This window comes from Anser anser (assembly GCF_964211835.1).
Source record: "Anser anser genome assembly, chromosome: 26".
Taxonomy (NCBI): Eukaryota; Metazoa; Chordata; class Aves; order Anseriformes; family Anatidae; genus Anser; species Anser anser.
In genome coordinates this window covers 5932388-5953789 of record NC_139747.1, presented here as the reverse complement: position 1 = coordinate 5953789, position 21402 = coordinate 5932388, and the positions used below count along the sequence as shown (strand labels likewise).

At 50.0% G+C, this 21402-nt stretch overlaps 1 protein-coding gene across 1 annotated transcript; it reads right to left on the bottom strand.

The window, feature by feature from the left end:
* Positions 1 to 7153: 7153 nt before the first annotated feature.
* RASSF2 (Ras association domain family member 2) lies at positions 7154 to 20453 on the bottom strand. The gene is made up of 12 exons (XM_083811789.1): positions 20304 to 20453; positions 19630 to 19814; positions 16477 to 16559; positions 15298 to 15373; positions 13893 to 14044; positions 12763 to 12851; positions 10984 to 11138; positions 10759 to 10860; positions 10555 to 10606; positions 10346 to 10467; positions 9217 to 9314; positions 7154 to 8658 (listed from the first exon to the last, which is right to left on the bottom strand). The coding sequence occupies exons 3-12, from the start codon at positions 16533 to 16535 to the stop codon at positions 8589 to 8591; spliced, it is 975 nt and encodes a 324-aa protein (XP_083667915.1). The 5' UTR covers positions 16536 to 16559; positions 19630 to 19814; positions 20304 to 20453; the 3' UTR covers positions 7154 to 8588.
* Between the last annotated feature and the right edge of the window lie 949 nt (positions 20454 to 21402).

Sequence of the window (21402 nt, the reverse complement as noted above, 5' to 3'; positions counted from 1 at the left end):
GGTGCAGGTCAGCCTCCTTCATGCGAACGCCTCCCTGCAGTTTTAGCTCTTGCCATCTTGAGATCCCACACCCCATCCCGGGGCTTTGGTGACATCCTGGTCTCATCACCTGTTTTCCCCATTTTCTTCCCCTTTTCCCCGCTTCTTGCCCACTTTCTCTCTCGGAAGCATTCTGTAGGGATGTGCTTCAGATAGAAGCAGCTTTCTTTTGCCCTTTCTGACCCTGCCTCCCATCACGTGGACATATTGTTCCCCTTTAACACTGAATTTAACCCAGAAACCACAATCTGAGTTAACCTCTTCTCCCCTGCTTCCACAACTGGCTTCCGTGCCATCCAACAAACATTTTCTAATAAAGCCAAAACAACAGCTGAGGACCAGGATATCTTCTCCCCATTTGAACCTTGTATTCCTCCCTCTGCTTGTCCAATAAAAGAGCTTTAATGTTTGCTATTTCAGTGGAGATAATGCTGAACAACTTCATATGAAGCCTCAAACTATACTTACTGCTGCCAGAAATTGGAATCTCCCATAGTTCAAAAAACAGCACAACTTTTGGGCCATTTGGAATGTAGCGAAGATTAAAGATTGCGATTAAACGAACTGAAGGGTTTGGGCTCCTCAGCGTGATGGTGCCTTTTTTTGCAGCTTGGACTGGTTTGGTTTGAGGCCATGCAGAATGCTATTAATTGTACTGCAAAACCCCCTTCCCACAAGCACACTAAAGGATTTGGTCTTCAAGCAGTGCTCCAGGTAAACCCCCAAAGTGTCTCTTTTTCATACTTCTGGCGGGGGAAAAAAATATTCAGCACTAAATAGATTATTATTTCTGAGTGCAAGAAGCCTGCTCAGAGAAGGAAACCACAAAAAGTCATTAACAGGGATCGAGAGCTCCCATAGGTGTCTGGAAAGAGCAAAAGTTTTTTCTTCCTTGAAATTAGCTACTGGGTGTAACCACATTATCTCTGTCTATCGGTAAGGAGCCCCAAATGGGGAGTGGGGTGAAAAAATAGATGGCAGGCAAGAAATGAGCAAATTTTATTATTTGGAGCTAGTTACCAAAGTGAGGGGGATAAGATCTCCAACATTACATCCTTGCTGTTCCAGAGCAATGCAAAAAAATGGTGATGAAGAGGAGGATTTGGGGAATAAAAAGCCCCTATGACTTTGTTGGCTCTTCCCTAAGCTTCCCTGGGACTGCTACTCAGCTTTTCTCCTGCACCAATTCAGTTGTGAAAGCAACCCAGCCGCCACCCAAACCCAGCCTTCAGCAGGTCGGTTAGCGTAAATAATTGCAGTTGAATATCTTAGAATGCTCCCAGGTCATTTTAGGGGTGCAAAGAGATGCAGCACCCCAAAACACACCACTTCAGCTGCCCCAGCCCTGCTTGTGATCCTGGGTGGGATTTCTCATTGCTCCAAGTGCAAGGTGCACAGGAGCAGCTCGTCCCTTCCATCTCCAGACAGATGTTGCAGGATGCTTCCCCAAGGGGAAGTGGAGAAAATGTCTTTGCAGATGGCCAAGGAATGGCCTGCATGGCTGTTCTCTGCACGCTGGGAAAGCTTTATCTAACCTTTCTTATTAATTAACACATTGCAAGCCGAGAAACGAGCAACTTCAAACTTCAAATAAATATAAAATGGTAGCAGTGAAGGCATGGTTCTTTGGGGTTGGGCTTAGAGGACCCAGATCCTGTTCCAGCAAACTGCAGGTAAGCTCAACATTTAAAACAAAATGAAAGAGAGAAAGAGAGAGAGAAAGAAGGAAAGAGCGAGGGAAATGGGGAAAAAGGGGGAAGAGGGAAAGAGAGAGAGAGAAAGAAAGAGAGAGAGAAAGAAAGAGAAAGAGAGAAGAGAGAGAAAGAGAAAGGAAGGAAGGAAAAGGAAGGAAGGAAGGAAGGAAGGAAGGAAAAAAAGAAAGAAAAGAAAAAAGAAAGAAAGAAAAAGAAAGAAAGAAAGAAAAAGAAAGAAAAGAAAGAAAGAAAGAAAGAAAGAAAGAAAGAAAGAAAGAAAGAAAGAAAAAGAAAGAAAGAAAGAAAGAAAGAAAGAAAGAAAGAAAGAAAGAAAGAAAGAAAGAAAGAAAAAGAAAGAAAGAAAGAAAGAAAGAAAGAAAGAAAGAAAGAAAGAAAGAAAGAAAGAAAGAAAGAAAGAAAGGAAGGAAGAAAGAAAGAAAGAAAAAGGAAGGAAGGAAGGAAGGAAGGAAGGAAGAAAGGAAGAAAAAGAAAAAAAAGAAAAAGAAAGAAAGAAAGAAAGAAAGAAAGAAAGAAAGAAAGAAAGAAAGGAAGGAAGGAAGGAAGGAAGGAAGGAAAGAGAAAAAGAAAGAAAGAAAGGAAGGAAGGAAGGAAAGAGAAAGAAAAAGAAAGAAAGAAAGAAAGAAAAAGAAAGAAAGAAAGAAAGAAAGAAAGAAAGAGAAAGAAAGAAAGAAAGAAAGAAAGAAAGAAAGAAAGAAAGAAAGAAAGAAAGAAAGAGAAAGAAAGAAAGAAAGAAAAAAAGAAAGAAAAAGAAAGAGAAAAAGAAAAAAGAAAAACACATTTTCAAGATGAGTGTACTGATATTGGGGCTAGCAACATCTGCATGGCAAGTTGGGTCATTCCCAAGTTCCAGTAAGGGAAGGTCTGACCTCAGCACACAGCAACACAAAATGGTTATTTCCAGCCCCCCCAGAAGCCAGACATTTTCCTGCACTTCACTCAAAGTAGATGAAGCTGCTCCAGGGCCAGCAAGGCAGGTGGAAACACTGACTTCGGCAATGCTTGGAGGAGGCTCAAAAAAACTATGTCCACCCTCTGTGCCCACACAGCACTGAATTAATTGGCTAAATACTGCAAATCCTGCAGTGTTCGTGGAGCTTTGCTGCCAAACAAACAGAAAGTGTTTCTGATTTACCATGCTGATAAAGGAGAAATAAAGTGCAAATGCAATAGTTTAGAGGTAGTTTTTTTTCTGCTGTCTTTGAAATCTCTTTATCAAGGTAAAACCCTCACTTGACAAATAAGCATTCCCTATGGAGGCTGAACAACACCACACGTTTTTTTCTACCAAATAACAAACAAACAAAACACCCGAAACCCTCTAAAAAGTGTGTTTTTAGTGCAAGTGATGTTACAGCTGGACAGTTGGCACAGAGCTGGAGGAGGGATGTGCAGGGGATGTGCAGGACATGCATCGCTGCCGGACACTTGCCGTCAAGCGGACGACAGCTCCATCTCCTGTCCGAGCTGTGCCCCAGCTCCAAACAGCAGCCCTGGAGATGTTTTTGCAATGCTCTTATTCCCAAATACACCTCCCAAGGCAGCTCTGATGTCTCAGGAGTTGTTATTTCAGAGGAAAAGGAATGAAAAATGCCCTTTCCTCGCCTGCTGTTGCTTTCATAAAAAGGTGGTTGGGGGTGGTGGTTGTGCATGCCCTATGTGTTGCATACCCTTCGGAGGGAAAAAGCAAGAAAAAGGTGGGACTGCATGAAGCTGTGGCATCTCTGAACTCAGGCTGCAAATCAGATGGTTGAGTGGAGGATGCTCGTAGCATGGTCCTGCCATCTAGCCTGGGCAGGTCAGGATGCAAAACATGGGTTGGAAGATGTAAATTCAGGCTTATCATTTACATCACCTAAGCACGCTAAAAACAACCAACCAACCCCCAGTGCATTATAGGAACAGCTGTACTTGTTCAACCTGAAAGTGAACCCAGGCTGTGTCCTAAGCCAGAGGAGAGGTGACAGAAAATCATACTCAGCATCATTTAAGTGAGAAAACCAGGCTCAGCGATATTTATCCTTACCTGCAGGAAGATGAAGCTGGGGGCTGCCCCATTGTTTTTTGGGGACACCACAATAGTTTGCTTGGTTCCTCTTTGCTTGCAGCAGTGGCTGAGCTGCTGCACCTCAACCAGGTTTTTGGAGAGGTTTAACCACACAAGACAGAGAACAGAGATAAAAATGCAGGACCTGGGGCAAAAGGATCCCTCTTTTCCCAGAAGGACATCAGAGAGGATTTGCATCAATTTCTCTGCTGGGAAGGCCTGGAGGAAAAGCAAACCCGAAACATCCACAAAGGGCAAATCCTGGAGCAGGGAGCCCCCACACCCCGGAGAACGGGCAATCCCATAGCTGCCTGTGTTTTGGACAGGGGATGCTAAAGACTGGGACAGATTTGGTCATATTAATGCTGGAGAGATGGGACAGGAGGAGTTAGTCCCCAGACAGTGTGGTTACCCCCAGTGCCACCCTCTCTGCAATGTCCCTTAGCAGTGCAGGGCTTCCCAGACTGCAGATGGTACTAAATATGATGGATTTGGTTTAAGGCTCCCCATGACACAAGCAAATCTGCAGTCCAAGAAGGTATGCCCCAATACTGCAAACTGGAGCAAGAGGCTGTCTCTAGGCCAAACTTTATTGCAAGTCAAAGGGGTTCATTTTGGAGCCCCATGTCCCCACTGAATCTCTGTGCTTTTTTCTGGGGGGGGGGAAGGGGCATCTTTTTGCAAAGCCGTGCAGTGCAAAACCAGATCCCAAGCACCATGGCTGGTGGGGCTGATCCAGGGCTGCCTGCCACCATCCAAGTGCAAATATTGACACTTCCTTGCAGGGCTTGATTTGATTGTATGCTTGATGGGTTTGCAGGATCCAGTTGGCCCCAAGGTGGCCGCGAGTGTGGTGATGGCTGCTCGGCTCCAGCTCTCAAAGAGGGTCCCGTCATGCCAGTGGGGGAAACCAAGACAGCAGCATCCTCCCGCCTCCCCCCAAGCCCCATCCCACCTCCCAGCACAGTCACGCACCAGTAAATCCCCACAGCTTCGGCTCAGAGGGGTCACCCAGGTGCCCGTGCCCCCTCCCCACACTGATGCTCAGAACTGCATCCTGTGGCTGACGAAGCAGATGGCATTAGCCAGCAGCAGAGTGGGGACAATGCCATCGTGCTGGTCCCTGGGGGCTCGGCTGGGGGGTCCCCGCTTGGCCCCCAGCTCTGGCCAAACTGGGGCATGAAACCCCCCCACCAGTGGAGGCTGCCGGGCGGCTGGGGGGCCGTGGCCAAGACGAGATGGCCGCGGGCGTCCCAGGAGCCCCATGCCGTACCCCGCGGCAGCACCAGCTGCGATGGCCCCTGCCACCTTAGAGCCACGGCTAGGGGTGCCGCCGCCACGGGAGACAGCGCGAAAGCCCCCACGCAGCCCCCCGCCACCACCGCCTCCTCCTCCACGTGCCCCGGCTCTTCCTCCAGCTCCACGGCGGCCACCGGCAGCATCGCTGAAGAGGGCGAGCAGCAGCACCACCACCCAGCACCAGGCATCGCGGGGCCTCATCCTGCACGACCTGCAGAAGGGGCGCAAGGAGGGATGGTGAGCACCGGCATCCTCCTTGTGTGCTCTGTGCATGCAGCCGTCTAGCTCGCATCCAGATCAGGCCAAGCGATACGTCTTATATTTTCTTACATTGTATTGTGTTATATTATACTACACTACACTATACTAATGTATTTGATTTTGTATTTGATATGCTTCATGTAGTTGATATAGTTGACATAGTTGATGTATTTTATGTAGTTGATGTAGTCAAAGAACCATAGATTGATTTGGGTTGGAAGGTGCATTAAAGGCCATCTAGTCCAACCGTACCACCACGGGCAGGGACATCAAATATATTTGATATATTTAACATATTTATCATGTTATTTAACCTATTATTTCATCTGTTATTTAAACTATTTACCATAGTCAGCATATTTAATACATACAAAGTTAGCCCGGAGGGTTGGCACTGCTGTTGTGGCACAACCTCCCGCGATGCCAACATGCGATGCGAATGCTCCTGAGCTCCTGAGAGAAGCTGCACCTTCATTTTTGTGACCCAGCGAAAAGCAGCGTGGCAGCATGGTGAGGACTCCCCTGTACTCCCCCGCCGCCCCTCCGGCTGAGCAAACAGGCTGATTGTGCCGAAGCTGCTGAGCCATCACTGAGCCGTGTCGACAAAAGCCTTTTGAAAAGGCAGAGCCCCGTGGCTGGGTGCCCTGGCTGAATGAAAGGCGGCAGAGCATCCCTGCGTCAGCATTTCCCCTGGTAGAAGGTGCCAGGCGTGACCCCTCCGCCCCCCCCCCCCCCCCAAGCCTGACACATGGGAGGCAGTGCAAACACAGAACTTCCAAAAAAAGGGCTTAATTAGTTAAATTTGCCAACTTTTCCACTGTTAAGAGGGCATGCTCCTCCAAAGATCGTAATACCAGATTTTATTTTTTTTTTTTTGCTATAAAGAAAGCCAGGATAGGTGCATGTCCCCATTCCAGATGTTTGCAGCTGCATCACTGCTACTGGAGCAGTGAGGCTGGAAATGCAGCAAACCTGAGCAGCAAAGCCCCACAAAAATTAAGACTACTCTTTTCCTTCCTATTTCCCTCCCCTTTTTCCCTGCAGCACCCACATTCATGGATCAAATCCCAGCGAAAACCCTGGTGCCGAAGTGCCCAGGCAGGGTGCAATGCCTCCCTGGGCTGCTCTCCCCATCCCGACCCCCAGCTCTGGTGCATGCTGCAAACCTGCAGTTTTCACTGCTCCATCCACACTACATCTTATCCTCTTATCCCGCTCTGCCATGCCACATGGCTATGAGCTGCCCTTACCGTGCCTCCGTGGCCGCGCTGGAACTGCCTCTTCCCGTCTGCACGCGCGGGGCTCAACTCACACTGGGCTTTTCCCAGCTGATAAAACATCGACAACAAGGGCCAACGTCACACGTTTCCCCTCCTGCACGGGGAGGGATAAATTTCACTGGGCTGGCTAACATGAGACGGTGGCTTCCAGCAAGCTCAGCGTCATGAAGGAGAAAAAACAAAATGCATCAGGTTGAAAAATTCACTGGGTTTAAAACAAGCCCAATCAACGCACAAGTTTCCTTCCAGACATGACTTTTATGTTCTGGAAGAGAAATACCCAGAGGATCGAGCACGCTAACCATGATGCATGGGGATAAACAGTCTGCTTAAGGGCCAGATAAACCTCACAGCAGCAAATTCTCACAAAAATCACCCTGGTGATTGGGTTGCGAGTCTCCAAATCTGCAACACAGGATGCTTCTCCTTAGGAAACACCTCAGCCCTCATGCTGGCAGAGTTTTGCTTTTCTCTCTCATAGCACCTAGGAAAAAACAGCTCATGTGAAGAGCCTATTTCTCAGTAGCGTTTCTATCCACAAAGTGCTTTATTTTGAACAAAACGGGTTCTAACTCATGTGCTTCCACACGGTATTAAGTTGCTACAGACTTTTTTTCTTGTTAATAAATGAAGCAATGCCACAGTTGTCCTCCAAATACATGAAACGCTTTTGTCACTGGACAATACTTTTTGTAACATGTGTTAAAGGTGTAAAAGGTACCATTAAAAAAAGTTACAAAGATATATCGTAAAAAAACTAAGGGACAAAATCAGAGTTTTAGTTCACATCGAGGTATAAAATTGATATTGCTGGTATAGCGTTGAAGGAGAGAGGCATTTGCCTTGCAAAACAAAACTATTTTTGTCTCTCCCCCCCTCCTGCCATCCTCACACACAAGCAGAAACATCCCCCAGACTCAGTTTCAACACCAGCAATGCACAAACACGCAAAATCCCCCCAAAAGAATGAGATGAGGAGAGTTCACAGATGATCTGTTCCTGTGCTGCTCCAGTTTCCTTACAGCATCCCTCAGGAGCAGCTCATTACCATGAGCGGCTCCTGTGAGCAGTATTTGGCATGTTATATCTACCAGGAGGTTTGACATCAGGTGTGTTGTTTCTTTTTTTAAATCCCACAGTAAAATTAGTGCAAATTAGAAAGAGGGGGGGGTTAGGCAACGTGATGCAGGTTTAAGGGAGAAACACAGCAGAATAACTCTTTCACTGTAAGTCCAACATTCAATCCTGTTTTGCTTTCAATGGCAAAAGCAGAAGAAAGCAATTCTCAGAGGTCCTTTAGGGATGTACAAAACCTTCCCATCACCTGTGAATTATTGCAATAGAAATGTGCTTTAAAAAAAAAAAATCTGAGAGGAATTATTTGTGCTATTTGGCCTCCTCCAGGCACTGCGCATGCAAACCATGGAAGAGAGCATCGCCAAACGGAGCTGAAGTTATTGCTCTTGAACACTTGCAGCCCCTCTCGTCCCCATATTCAGCGGCTTTGCCCTTCTCCTGAATCTCTTCTTTTTTTTAGCTGGGGTTTACAGGCATTTGAGGTTTCAGCCGAAGCCAATTGTGTTGCTGCTGGCCAGCGCCCTGCACCTGGCTCTCTGTGTACAGAAAGGAGCAGAAAAAGCATTTGCAGAGAAGGAGCTGTCTGAGGATGCTGCAAAGAAGCTGCCAAGCCCCGTGCACGGGACGGGGCTACCCTGAGTGTGCCGGCACCCCATGAGCTTGAATTTTTTGGGTGACATCCAGACATGGCAATAGATGCATCAAAGCTGTCTGAACTGCTCTGCCTGACGCAGGAGGCTGGGTTGGCTCGAAGACGGAGCAGTCCAGGCAGGTGGGTCCGCTCCCAGAGCAATGAGCATTTAGGGTTCAGTACAGGATGTCCTTCATGCAAACCTCTTGCATTGTAAGCAAGGCGCAGTGCTGCAAACTGCTTCACAGCCTTGCTGGCCCTTCAGAGATCTCTTCCAGCCTTTGTTCAATCATCAGCCGGAGGATGGAGTATCTGGAAAGGCAAAGGAAAAAGCAAAGAGAGCAGAGCCTTGCAGAAATGCTCAATGTTTCCAAGCTCCCCACTGTGTCTGCTTGATCAGAGGTCAGAAATTTTGGGGTTAGGATAAATTCATCACTGGAAAGGAGCCCAGAGCATCTCATGGGATGTGCACAGACTGCAGTCAAACTCTGCCCCAGGGGACCATGTTGTTTCGGGAGCCCAAGGCTATCTTAGGGACAGGCTCCAGTGCAGCATTTTTGGCAGCTGGGCAGGGAAGGGGTTTTGTGCTGGTGGGAGGACTTGTGGCTCCGCACCAAGGTTTTAGCAGCAGAAGCAGCAAGATGGGCTCTTAATCCAAATTACTAAGAAAGCCCTGGATAACGCAAAAAGCAATGTCTCATGCATGCATTAGGGATGCCTGTCTCGCAAGGCTGTTCAAATGAATCTTTGGCATCTAATTACTGCAGCTGAGCCCTCTCCCCACCCCCCCCCCAAATGTCCTGTAAGCTCAGCATCTTCCCTTGACGTGCCAGTGCTCAGCAGTGAGATGCTGAGTACGTGTATGCATACTTGCGCATCAGCTTCTTCACTTCACGATCCTCCTCCTCCTCCAGCTTCTGAATGAAGCTCCTGAGGACAGGCATCTCAAATTTGATGTACTGAGCCACCTACAGAGGAGAGATGTGCAGATAAACGTCCACCTAATTTTTTCAACCAAGACCAGGATCCTTCACATCCTGGGAGTGACATGCGCATTGCCCAACAGTTCATTAAGTGCTATTTAAGCCCAAATGTACCCCAAAGCACCTCAGCTGTGCCCTGATTTAGGAACAAAGCCACAGCAGGGGCACGAGCAAGCCAGCAGATGGCACAGCAGAGCTGTTTCCCATGAGCAGCACTTTCCTCAGCTGGAAAAAAAATATCAATTGTGCTAAAAGATGTGCAGCAGGGAGATTTGGAAGGGCTGAAAAGGCAGGAGACAGATGGAGGCACAGCAGATGCTGGTGTCCATGCAAAAGGTGGGTAGTTTTGTATCCCCCTGCAGACAGGAGTTAGTCTCCTGCTCAGCATTTTTCCCTAGATACTTGTGTCCTTTGTTTAAGCACCCAGAGAGATTTTGAGCTCTGAATTTAACTCTTTCCAGGAAATTTTTGCCACTTTGAAAATGCTGGAGTGCGCCCCATCCTTCTATAATGTCAAGTGATGGAAACACAGGAATTGGATCAGTACCTGTGGCAGCCTTGATTGCAACATTTCCCACTGACATTAATACATCTTCACAATTACAGTGGGGTCCTTTTGCTCTCAGTTGCTCTTTAAGCACAGAACAAGGTTTTCCACATGAGAAAGCTTTAAAAGTGGCACAAAACATTGCAGATGGGTGGAAGGAACTGGGAGGCTTTCTCCTCCCTCATGCAAATGAATGGTACAGAACAGGGCCACATTGGCAGGAAGCTTCGCAAAGCTAACAGCATTTCAGAAAGCAGCCCCTTGGTCACCTGCAATGCTTTAAACCCCAGGAGCATGTGTGCTCCTGCACCCAGATGTGGGAAGTAAAGGGTGCATGCAGAGAGGCTGCGGTTTCTGCAAAGCAACTTTTGCACCCCAGTCCTTTTGGGGGTGCTCACCCTGAGTTGCCAGAATGTGCAAACACCAGGGACATCCGATAGCAGAAAGCTTGCCACAATGTAAAACTCACATCATAGGTGACTTCCTCCACCTGGTCCTTCTCCATGAGGAAGACCTTGGAGACCTGCTCGCAGGGGCCCTGCAGGATGCGGGCGATCAGGGGGTAATCAGTGGCCCTCAGCTTCTGCTTTTCTGTAACGACAAAAGCACCAGTTTTACACCACCAAGGCCACCAGCAGGCTTGGCCATCCCAGAGCTGGGCCTTTCCTGCAGCCTCACCTCCACTGGTGTGGACAATGTACAGCGCGAACTCCTCCGCTGAGTTCTCGATCTGAGCACAGATGTAAAGAAACATTACATTTTGATTTTTTTCAAACCAAGAAAATAAACATCATTTTGCTCCCCCATTACATTTTATATCCATGGAAACTAAGCTCCCCATTACATCTGGTGCAGAGCAGCCCAAGGATCACCCCAGCTTGCCTTGAACTTGTTGAGCAGCAGCTTGAGGACCTGCGGGGTCGTCATCGTGCTGTTTATCCGGACATTGGTGACGGAGCCGTACGCCGGTGTGAACACTGATGTCTAAGGGGCACAACGTTCATTTCACCCCCATGAGCACCAAAACCCCCATCCTTTGCCCCCGGAGCAGCTTCCACCACCCATCCCCACCCCACCCCGGTGCCAGGGGCGGGAGCCGGGGCTCGCCTTGTGGTTGTAGAAGTGCCCGTTGATGGAGAAGCGGTGGCGGCGGATGCGCCGCTGCTCGCTGGGGGTGCGGGCGCTGCCCCGGCGACGCACGCCCACATCGCTCCGTGTCCGCAGCAGCTGCGGCGGCTCCTCTGGCTGCAGCCTCACAGCACCTGGAAAAGCCAGGATGGGGTTAAAGGTATGGATGGACAGACGCTTGCCAGTGACAGTAGAGTGGCTGGGGCAGAAATCACTTCCTTGCTCTGCTTTGGGGCAACCGGTAACCAGCGGGGTCCTGGTCCAACATTTCCCTGATGCAAAATAGCCGTTGCAAGCCACAATACCCCAAAAACATAAACAGACAACCCTCCCTGATCTCTTGCCCAGGACATCCATCGGCCCAGACCACTGGTTTACTTGCCCCAAAAGGAGGCTGTTAATTCACAATTACTGCATACATCCATGCTGCTACCTGGATAAAACCTCATCTCCTGGGAACTTGAGCATCTTACTCGCTTTTCCATAATTTAACTTTTTTTTTTTCTTTCTTTTCCCTTAATGAGAGCAGGAAAATGAGGCCAATGCTTCAGATCTCGGCATGAAGACTGGCCTGGGTCCAGATTATTATAAACTCGCCGTTCATCCATTTTTAATGAACCTCTCCAACTCAAGCTGATGTTTTAATTCAAAGCATGTCTGCACCAAGAAAATCTCTTGTGTTCCAGATGCATGCCAGTGACTAAGCACTCACAAGGAGCCATGCACACACATTATGCACTGATTTTGCAGACTTTTGGAGAAAATAAAATAAAGACTTCTTTCTGTGCACTGGCATATGATCCACGTCATATGCCCAGCCAAAATAGTGCCTGGGTTATTTCTATATGTCAGTGCGTTGCGGTTATCGCCCACCAATCTGTAACACGTCTCTAGGGCAAAAAAAAAACACAAAAGAGTCGTGCATGGGAAGATCAAAATGAGGAAGAGGAAGCGGGAGGACAGAGGGCTGTGCAAGTAGTTTCACAGATCTGTGAGCAATGCAAGGGCCCAGTTCCTTCCCGACTGGGAAGCGGATGAACAGCAAAGCCCAAAGCCAAAAGGATTATCCGGCTCTTATCAGCCTCCAGGGTGCCTTTCCTTAACAGCATTAAAAAAAAATAGCAAGGAACACGTGCAAAATGCCCTGATTGAATGAGAAAAGGTGTAAGGCAGGTTTTCCTGGTGGGAACCCTGGTTTCCCATTCACTGCTGCCGCTTGCAAAAATGAAGAGCAAAGCTGGTGCCAGGGTGAGGAATCTGGGTCCCAGTGGGATTAAGGAACTGCTGGGGCAGGCAGAGGAAAGGCCCTAGAACCTGACCTCAGTGCATGCAGCAACGCGATGGGGAGGGAAAAAACTTTGCAGAACTGTTGACTTCCCCATGGTAACGACACTTCACAACAGCACCTATTATTCCTCCATAAAAGCAGAACTGCCAGGAAGGGGAAGCAGCAACATCCTTTTCCCTACAATCCCAATAGGCCTTTTTCTTCATCCCCCTATTTCTTTCCACACTCCTCTCCAACACATCCACCATGGACATTTCCCTGAGCAAGCTCTTAGGAAGGGTTTCAGGTCACTGCAATTAAATATAAGCACTTAGGAAATGGCTTGAGCTAACCTAGAGAGGCAGGGACACTGACTTCTACCAAAAGAAATGCCAATTTTATACTTTTACAGATATAACTGGAATGTAAGGAAGCTGGTGCAGAGCATGGCACTGCTCGCAGTGGTGCAGCTAAATCCATCTCCGTCTCACCAGTGCTGCTGCCGGTGCCCTCCGCGTTCATTGTGGCATCCACATCTGTAACCTGGATGTCTGGCAAGGTGCTGGGCTTCAGCACCAACCTCGGAAAAAAAAAAAAAAAGAAAAGGAGGTGCATCATTACCAGGCAGTTGCAAAGGAATTAAAACCATAATAATTTTCCCTCCAAGCCCCATGTTGCTATGTTGTCAGGAGGGAAGGTAAAATACTCCATGAATCCATCCACAACTGGAGAATGCGGTTTTCCCACCAGCTTTGCAGTTTCAACCTGCCCTTCTCATGGCTTTGCCCCCCAGCCAGACCAGAGCATCCCCAAAACTGGGGGCAGTGGGGAGACTGGGTGCACCCGACTACACCAGGCTGATGCTTAGATCAGGACAGGTCCGGCAGTGCAGCCACCCCCTTCTTACAGATCTGGAACGTTGCAAAGCACCGGCTAACCTCCTGCAGGGTCTCTGCACAATATATTTCCACTAAAAATCCTGGATCCTGCACATTTTTTTTTCCACTTGTAGATGTCTAAGTGATGAGTGAAAAGCATGCAGAAAAACCCACAGACATGCTGCTCTTAGTCACTTCTTAAGTGACCATCATGCAGCCCCAGGGTCCCACGGGCGTCTGCAGAGCACAGGTCAAAAATCACTGTCCTGGAGAAATTACTTGTGTCCAGATTAAAATTCAGCATTAATCTTGTTTTGTATTAAAGTTAAAACTGAGGCTATTTTGGAAGGATCTTCTTGATGGCAAAGGGGTCTTCTTGATTTGCAATAGGGGTCCTTACAGAGTGAAACCCAGTTGCTTTACTTTGGACCTGCCCTCTCTGGGCATTGCATGTTGGAATAAAAGGAGTTTTCCTGCACAAAGCAATGACTGAACACAGCCTGAAAAAGACCTCCTTGGCCACCACAGACTCATTGGTGAACACAGTTATTAGGCTGCGTGGATGAAATGCAAATATTAACAGCCCTCAGGTCTCATCTTCATTAGGAGAAATGATGTCCTCCTTTATTACAGCCACCCAACCGTTACCGTGTGGCCAAATCCTTCCAGACACGGTAATTGTGATTGCACCCAGGCAATGGCTGCAAAGCACAGCCTGGGACCTCTCTTTTTCCTGCACTCACCCATGCGCTCCCAGGTTGCAGCCCGAGTGCCAGGAGGAGGAGGAGGGCGGTGGGCGGATGCGCTGGTTGTCATCCTGCATCTGCAGGCGGATGGGCCGCCGCAAACCCCACGAGATGTTCAGCAGCCCCTCAACAATGAGCTCGCCTTCCTCCTGCACAGAGCAGAGAGATGGGCATCACTCTGGCCACCCACACAAATCCTAAAGGATGCACTGGGGAGGAACAGTGTGAACATGGATGGGAGGTGGGTTATAAAGAGACTGAACGGCCAGAGGGTGGTGGTCAGTGGTGCCAAGCCCAGTTGGAGGCCAGTCACCAGCAGTGTACCCCAGGGGTCAGTCGTGGGTCCCATCCTGTTCAACAGCTTCAAGAATGAGCTGCATGACAGGGCAGAGCGTGCCCTCAGCAAGTCCACTGCTGGTCCCACAGTGGGAGGAGTGGTTAATGCACCAGAGGGCTGTGCTGCTGCCAAGGGGAACCCAGAGAGGCTGGAGAAATGGCCTGAAGGAACCTGCTGAGGTTCACCAAGGGGAACTGAAATGTCCTGCCCCTGGGGAGGAACAACCAGAGGCACCAGGGTAAGCTGGGAGCACCCGGCTGGAAAGCAGCACTGCAGAGAAGGCACTGGGATCCTGGAGGACACCAAGTTCAACACGAGCCAGCAACATGCCCCGACCACAACAGAAACTAACAGTGTCCTGGGCTGCAGTAGGCAAAGTGTCACCAGCAGGTCAAGGGAGGTGATCCTGCTCCTCTGCTCAGCTCTGGGGAGGCCACACCTGGAGAACTGTATCCAGTTCTGGGCTCCCCAGTGCAAGAGAGCATGGCCACACTGGAGAGTGTCCAGCAAACCAGCAGCCAAGCTGGTGGAAGGACTCGAGCTCTGTCCTTTGAGAGTCTATGTCCATCCGTACCCGCAGGAAGGTGTGGAGGGGATGGAGCCAGGCTCCTTCCAGTGGTGCCCAGTGCCAGGCCCAGCAGCGCTGGGCACAAGTTGGAGCCTGGGAGGCTCCCCCTGAGCAGCACGAAGCGCATCCATGCTGGGAGGATGCCAGAGCCCTGGCACAGGTCCCCAGAGAGGTGCCAGAGCCTCCTCCTCTGTCTCTTCGCACCCAGCTGGATGTGGTGCAGGGCTCTGGGTAGCCCTGCTGGAGCTGGGTGGGCCCAGATGGACCCAGGGGTCCCTTCCAACTTCAACCATTCTGTGATTCTGTGGGAGAGTTATGGGGTTTGGGTCTTCAGTTGCTTTGGTGTACCCATATATGATAAGCAAGTATCAAGGAATGTTGCTAACACGCACTTTTTGGACCTTGCAAATCTGAATCGAACCAGACATTCTCATTTCGTCATTGAGCCTCTCCTGCCAGAGATACACCCCTGCTCGGTGCCGGCCCCAGTTCCTTACCTCCCGGTGCCGCAGCTGCAAATTCTGCCCTTCATAGTAGATGTTGTATGTCTTCAAGTGCAGCAGCAGCTCATTTCTGCAAGAAAAAGAAGAGAGGTGCTGAGAAGAGGAGGGGAAAAGCAGGTGTGAAGGCTTCATTTCGGGCAAATTTGGGTATTTCACTGCCTCTAGAACTCCTTTATTGGGGATATCTGCTGTGGGTTCAACCACATCCCTCTGGCCACCGGCAACCATGGTTTTGAGGACAAGATCCCTCATAACCATGCTCTTCTCCAGGCTCGCAAAAAGACATAAGAAAACCTCAGTGGAGTCGGTCACAAGGCCAAAAAGAAAGCAAGGCTGAAAAAGAAAAATTTAGGAGTTCCTAAGACTTGGGGTCACGCTGGAGTCACAAGTTATCACAAGTCCATCAATTTGGCTCATGGCGTCAGACCCCAACCTCGTGTTCAAATTAAAAGTCTGAGCCTGCTCCAGCTGCAGATATATAATGATAACAATAATGATAATTACTGTGATGATGATAATAATAATAATAATTAAAAACAAAAACAGGATGTTTAAGTACAGCTGTGTATCACTGGGAAACAGTGACTGATAGCATAAGGCAGTCATTAATTTAGCTGGCCTGACTGATTGAGTTTAAGGGTGCTCAGTATCATTGGATCAGCAAAAAGAAGCACAAATCACCAGGATTTGAAGTTATGAGAAAGAAAAAAGAGGGAAATATCCCACATATGCTCTATCACCTCGTACTTGAAACTTAGGAATTGATTGCTTCTTTACCAAAGCATAGAAGAGCAATGACTGAGCTAGAGCTGCTCAGGACTTCTTCAGCACAAAGCATATTTCAGCAGGAATTCTGTTTGAGCAAAACTGAATGGTTTTAGAACAGCTGGGCATGTTCCTAAGAAAAAAAATAAAAATCATTTTAATAACCCTCTCTAGCACTTTTGTTTTAAAAAGAAGTTGCCATTTCCTGCCCCAGAATGTTTTTTTGTTTCCAAATCCAGACGAATCATATTAAAAAACAGAAGGTGAGGCCAACACAGCTGAAACGACCCATTTGAGCCGGGTTGACCACTCTCCCTAAAAGGCAAAACCCCTGGGAATTTTGCAAATAACTGCCCACCTAGCAGCATCACACGTATTTTTGCATTACAGCTCCAATGAGCATCTTACTTGGAGATGTATTTGTCTTTTCCACAAGGGACCAGGTATTCGCAGCTGCCGTAATCCATCCTCACGCTCCTCTTTCATGAGAACTGAATGGCAAAGAGACAAAAGCAGTGGTGTCAGCCTGTGTTATCGCATCTCTGATACGCGCTCATGGCAAATGGGAAACAGAAATTTATTTGGATTTGTAAGAGCTCTTAGGCTCTGGCACAGCAGCTGCAGACATGGGCAAAATTAAATGCTGCTCCTCCAGCTAAACTGCTGGGTAGGGCAGCAGGAGGGGAAATCAGATAAGGTGAGAACCGTTGTAAACTCACTGAAAATTTAATACTGGCAGAGATACGCTTACTCTAACATTTGCATTTTGAGCAGCCTCCATCCACAGACTGTCACAGCTATACAAGACCTAGGTCAAAATGTTATAAGTGGAATTTGCTGCTTTTCTCCATTTCTTTTATAATTTTGTTACAGAGCTCTGGACAGGTAGGTCTGGATTCAACTCAGTGCCTGCTTGCACTGCCCCAAAAATCAGGCAACATGCACGAAGGCTGGCTGACTTTCAAAAGCAGTGTGTCCTCGCTCCTGTGATGGTTTCTTTTTTTCTTTTTTTTTTTTTAATATACAATGTTCATTGACTTTTCTTGCATTCCCTCCAGTGCCAAAATATCCCCATCTCTCTCATACAAACACTCAGAAACCGTCCCAACTGTCTGACCTTTGAAGTGGCCTGGCCTTTAAAGTGCTGCAGACCACAATCAAATGATTTGGGTGAAACACTCAGGATCACCCATTTGCTTGGAGTACTTTGCAAAACCAGCACTTAAGAGAATTTGAAGTGCAGCTATGGGACGATTTTAGGCTATGAGCAGGGGCTTTTGAGGTCGTGGTTTTTCCTGTGTGTTTGTGCAAATCCATGTACAGATGGTCTCTAATGTCACTGAGGTCTCTACATGCACTCCTCTCCCTTCCCTCATACAGAAAGCAAAAAAAAGAGCATTTGATGCACAAACTGCAGTTTTCTCCACTTCCTGCATTGCCCAGCACTTCACAGCCCCTGCACACTCCCAAAGCCCCAGGAAACAGAACCGTTTTACTGCAGAAAAACCACAACGATGTCCAGAGAGATAAATGACTCAACCAAGGCCATATTGCAAAACCTGTGTCAGAGGAAGGCAGTAAACCCAAAAACATAAGTGCAGCAGCAATTCCTGCTTCCTACCCCAGAGCTGCGTATACTTGCTTACAGCAAATAAACTGTATGCAACAGGAGAAATATTCTGCTTTGTGCTTCAACGCAGAAAAGAGCCACACATTTAAGCTGACAGAAACGTGGGGAAGGGCAGGACGAGCCTGGCCCCATGCTCCTGCTCTCTCCGCAGAAAGCAGAAGAGAAACCCGCCTGCAGAGCTCACGCCTCACAGCGGAAAAGCTGACAAAGCTGTGCGCTTCCTGACAAAGCTTCTGAAGAGTTGCGGTGCTGCCCCAAGCTGTCTCAAGGCAAAGCCCAGCTGCAGATGCATGCCCAGAGTGCCTTTTCCCCATCCACACTGTTCACTGGTCTTACCAGGAATAGGCAAAGAATTTAATAACCCTATGTACATGTTAAAAATTATATAGGGAGGGGATTTTGCAGCCTGCTTTTGCAGGAATGCTGATGTTCTTGTGATAAATCCCAGCACAGCATCTGCACGGCACCCACATTTGGGGTTTATGCAGAGCACAAGCAGCTGCGATACATGGACTGGTGTTGATGTCTTGCTCACGGGTGTCCTCTGAAACCAGATGAAGACTCGGTGGAAATTACCACTAAGGAAGGATTAAATTACACGGCTGCTTGCTTGGGTCATGCAAAAGTGTTGCCAAAAAAAGTGGCCAAAAAACCCCTTTGCATTGCAGCTGAGCAAGGGGTGGAGCCTGCTCTAACAGGAGGGAGTTTCACTCCTAGTATCATGCTGATAAGAAGGGGTGATGCCAAACCCATTTTACCCTATTGAGGTAAAATCCAGGCATTCTGAAGCAGAAGGGGAGCCCCAAAAAGCAGGTTTGTGCCCTGAATGCTGGCGCTGAGGAGCTGGGTTTCCTGTTTACCACCTTGCAGCCCAGCCGGCGCTACCACCTTCACCTCCGTTATCACATCCCCTTCCGAGCAGCCAGGAACAGGGCAGATTCTTCCTTTTTTGGCTCTCGAGAGCATCAGGCTGTGCATGGAGCAGCGTGGCAGCCAACGGAGATCCCCGAACAACGACTGACAGATTTTCTGCTATGGCTTTGGCAAACGTAACAGCGCTGGAAATCACCAGAATTAAATAGCTGGAAGCATGCAAATTGCCCAGCTGGTTGCTCAACCTCTGCAGCTTGGCATGGTCAGAATTTCCAGGCATCCCCATGCATTGATTTCCCGTTTTGATGCATTTCCTTCATGTCTGTCATGGGCTGAGATTTCATCACTGGCTTGCAGAGCAGCCCGAGGGCTGTATCAATACTTTAAATTAATCAAATCAATGCTCCCTGCTGCAGCGGCAGGAGGACTTAGCACTCTTTGCCTTCAGCTGTGACCCATCAGCTACCGTCACCATTGCTTTCAAACCCAAACATGCCCCCCCCCCCCCCCAAATAACCTTCCTAAGGTCTTTTCCCTGATCCCCACAGCCCCATCTGCTCCACAGCGTGGAGCAGGATTGAGTGCCTGCTTCTGCAGAGCTCCTGGAGAGATGCCCAGCTCAAAGTCAGCAAAAAAAAAGGGGGGGAAAAATAGAAAAACAATTAATGATTGCATTTTTCAGTGAGAGAGAGATGGCGCAGCCCTGCTCCTCCAATGAAGGATGTGTTTCCTGGGTCTGTTTTCTTGACCCCTTCCCATAGCTCACTGCCACGGATGCTCCAGAGTGGGAGAGCGGTTTCGGCACGGCTGAGTCCTCCCCCAGCCGTGTGAGGGATTGTGGGAATATCCCACTCCCCGGGGATGCTTCTCCTGCCCAAACCCTGCCCAGGGCATCGTGGGGCGGGTTTCAACCAGCCCAACAGTGCATCCAGCGATCCCGATGCAATCAGAGGCAAAGAGGCAAAGCAGTATCCGGAGGCGACAACAATTCCCTTGTAGGCACGGGGAGCCTCTAAGAGGGCCTCGCTCCGTGCCGCGCAGTGGCTGCACGCTCTCACCCCGTCCTGGCAGATCCTGGCTGTGCTTTGCTCGCGCAGCGGTGACGGCGCAGGGACGGCTCTGGCCCAGGCCCTGTTTCTGAGCTGGGATTTCTTCCGAGTGGCCGTGCTAAGCGTGAAGGTGCAGCGGCTCCATTGTTTTCCAGCGCTGCTATTGTTCGCCAGCCCAATTGTTCAGCTCCGTCCTGCGAAGGGAAAGGAGGTGAGCGGTGAGCGGCGGCAGAGCTGCCAGCGGGCGATGCCACCCAGACTGCGGGCGTGCTTGGGGCACGGGGACGAGCCAGGGGATGAGCCAGGGGACCCCCTGCCCGTGCGCAGCAGGTCAGGCCCCCAAGCAAAGCCAGCAGCCCTCAACGGCTCCTTGGGGGCCGCAAGGAAGGAGCTGGGGGCGGTCGCAGCCACGGGCCTGTGCTGGGAGGCGTCGTGCCCAGGTGCGGGGGCCCTGCGGCCGCCCGCGGCTCCCTCCCGGCCCGCAAAGAGCAGCGGGCTCCGAAAGAGAGGGCGAAGCCCGGGACGGAGCGGTGCCACCCCCGGGCGTGGGGGGCCAGACCCCGGGCTGGGGGGAGCCGCCCGGCCGCGGCTGGGGCTGCGGGGCCGCCTCCGGGGCACCCTCCCGCTGCGCTGGGGACGGGGACGGAGCGGGATGGCGGCCGCCCCGGCCCGCCCGCACTCACCCGGCCCCGCTCCGCGCCGCTCCGCCACCGCTCCGCCACCGCGTGCGGCCGCCCCTCGGCGGGGCCGGGCGGGGCGGGGCGGGGCGAGGCAGGGGGCGGGAGCGGGAGCCGGGGGCGCCCCGACCCCAGCGCCACGGCCGGGACCACGCAGGACGCCGCCGTCGCGGCTCGGACTCCGTGCCCGGGCCCCACGGGCAGCCCGGCTCCAGCAGGGGGTTGGACGCGGGACGGGGAGCCCCGGGGGTGGCGGGGACCGGGCTCCCGAAGGAGCTCCCGCGTGCGCCCAGGGACTGCGTTCCCAGAGGATGCCGCATCCCGGGTACCACGCCCGGGTTCCCAGAGGATGCCCCATCCCAAGCACCCAACTTGGAGACGCTCCCATGATCAGCTCCAGCTCCGCGCGGAACTCCCTGGGGACCTTTTCCAGGCTTCTCCACGCAGCCTAAAGAGCTGAAAGAGCCTAAAGAGCTAAAGAGCATTCACCCTTAAAATGCCCCAAACGCTGTGATATTGTGTCACATCCATGCACGCACCATACCATGCCCTTCTGTTTCTGGGACGGTGCGGGGCTGTGTGCTGTCAGCACAGCCAGGCCAGCATCCTGTCCACAGCTGTGGGATCCTGCCTGGATCCAAAACCACCCACGAGATGGGGATTTAAGAGGAAATAAAAAATAAAAATTATTAATAATAAAAATGAGCATCGAAGCAGATGTTGCAGCACAGGATGGGGGTTACCTCCAAAACACTGCTCAGCCTCTGCTCCTGGGGTCCCATCCTGCTGTGTGCCCCACGCCACTGTGTGGAGAGCTCGGGGAGGCACAGAGGCATTGAGTATTCCAGAAGTGCAGCGGCGCCTTTGTCTGCTCTTGACCTTTCCCAGTGCTTTGTGGCTTCTCTGGGCCTTTTTTCCTTTTTAAGGAATTTGAGTAGAAACAGCCCACACTGGGGGAAAAAATTAAAAACCCCGAACCAAAGAAATAATCTAAACAGCTGGTTTAGCAAAACAAGCAGCTCTTCACAACTGCAACATTGTAATATTTTTTTTTCTGTTGTTTTTTTTTGACTTGTATGTAAAATATGAGAAGTTCACGAGCCAT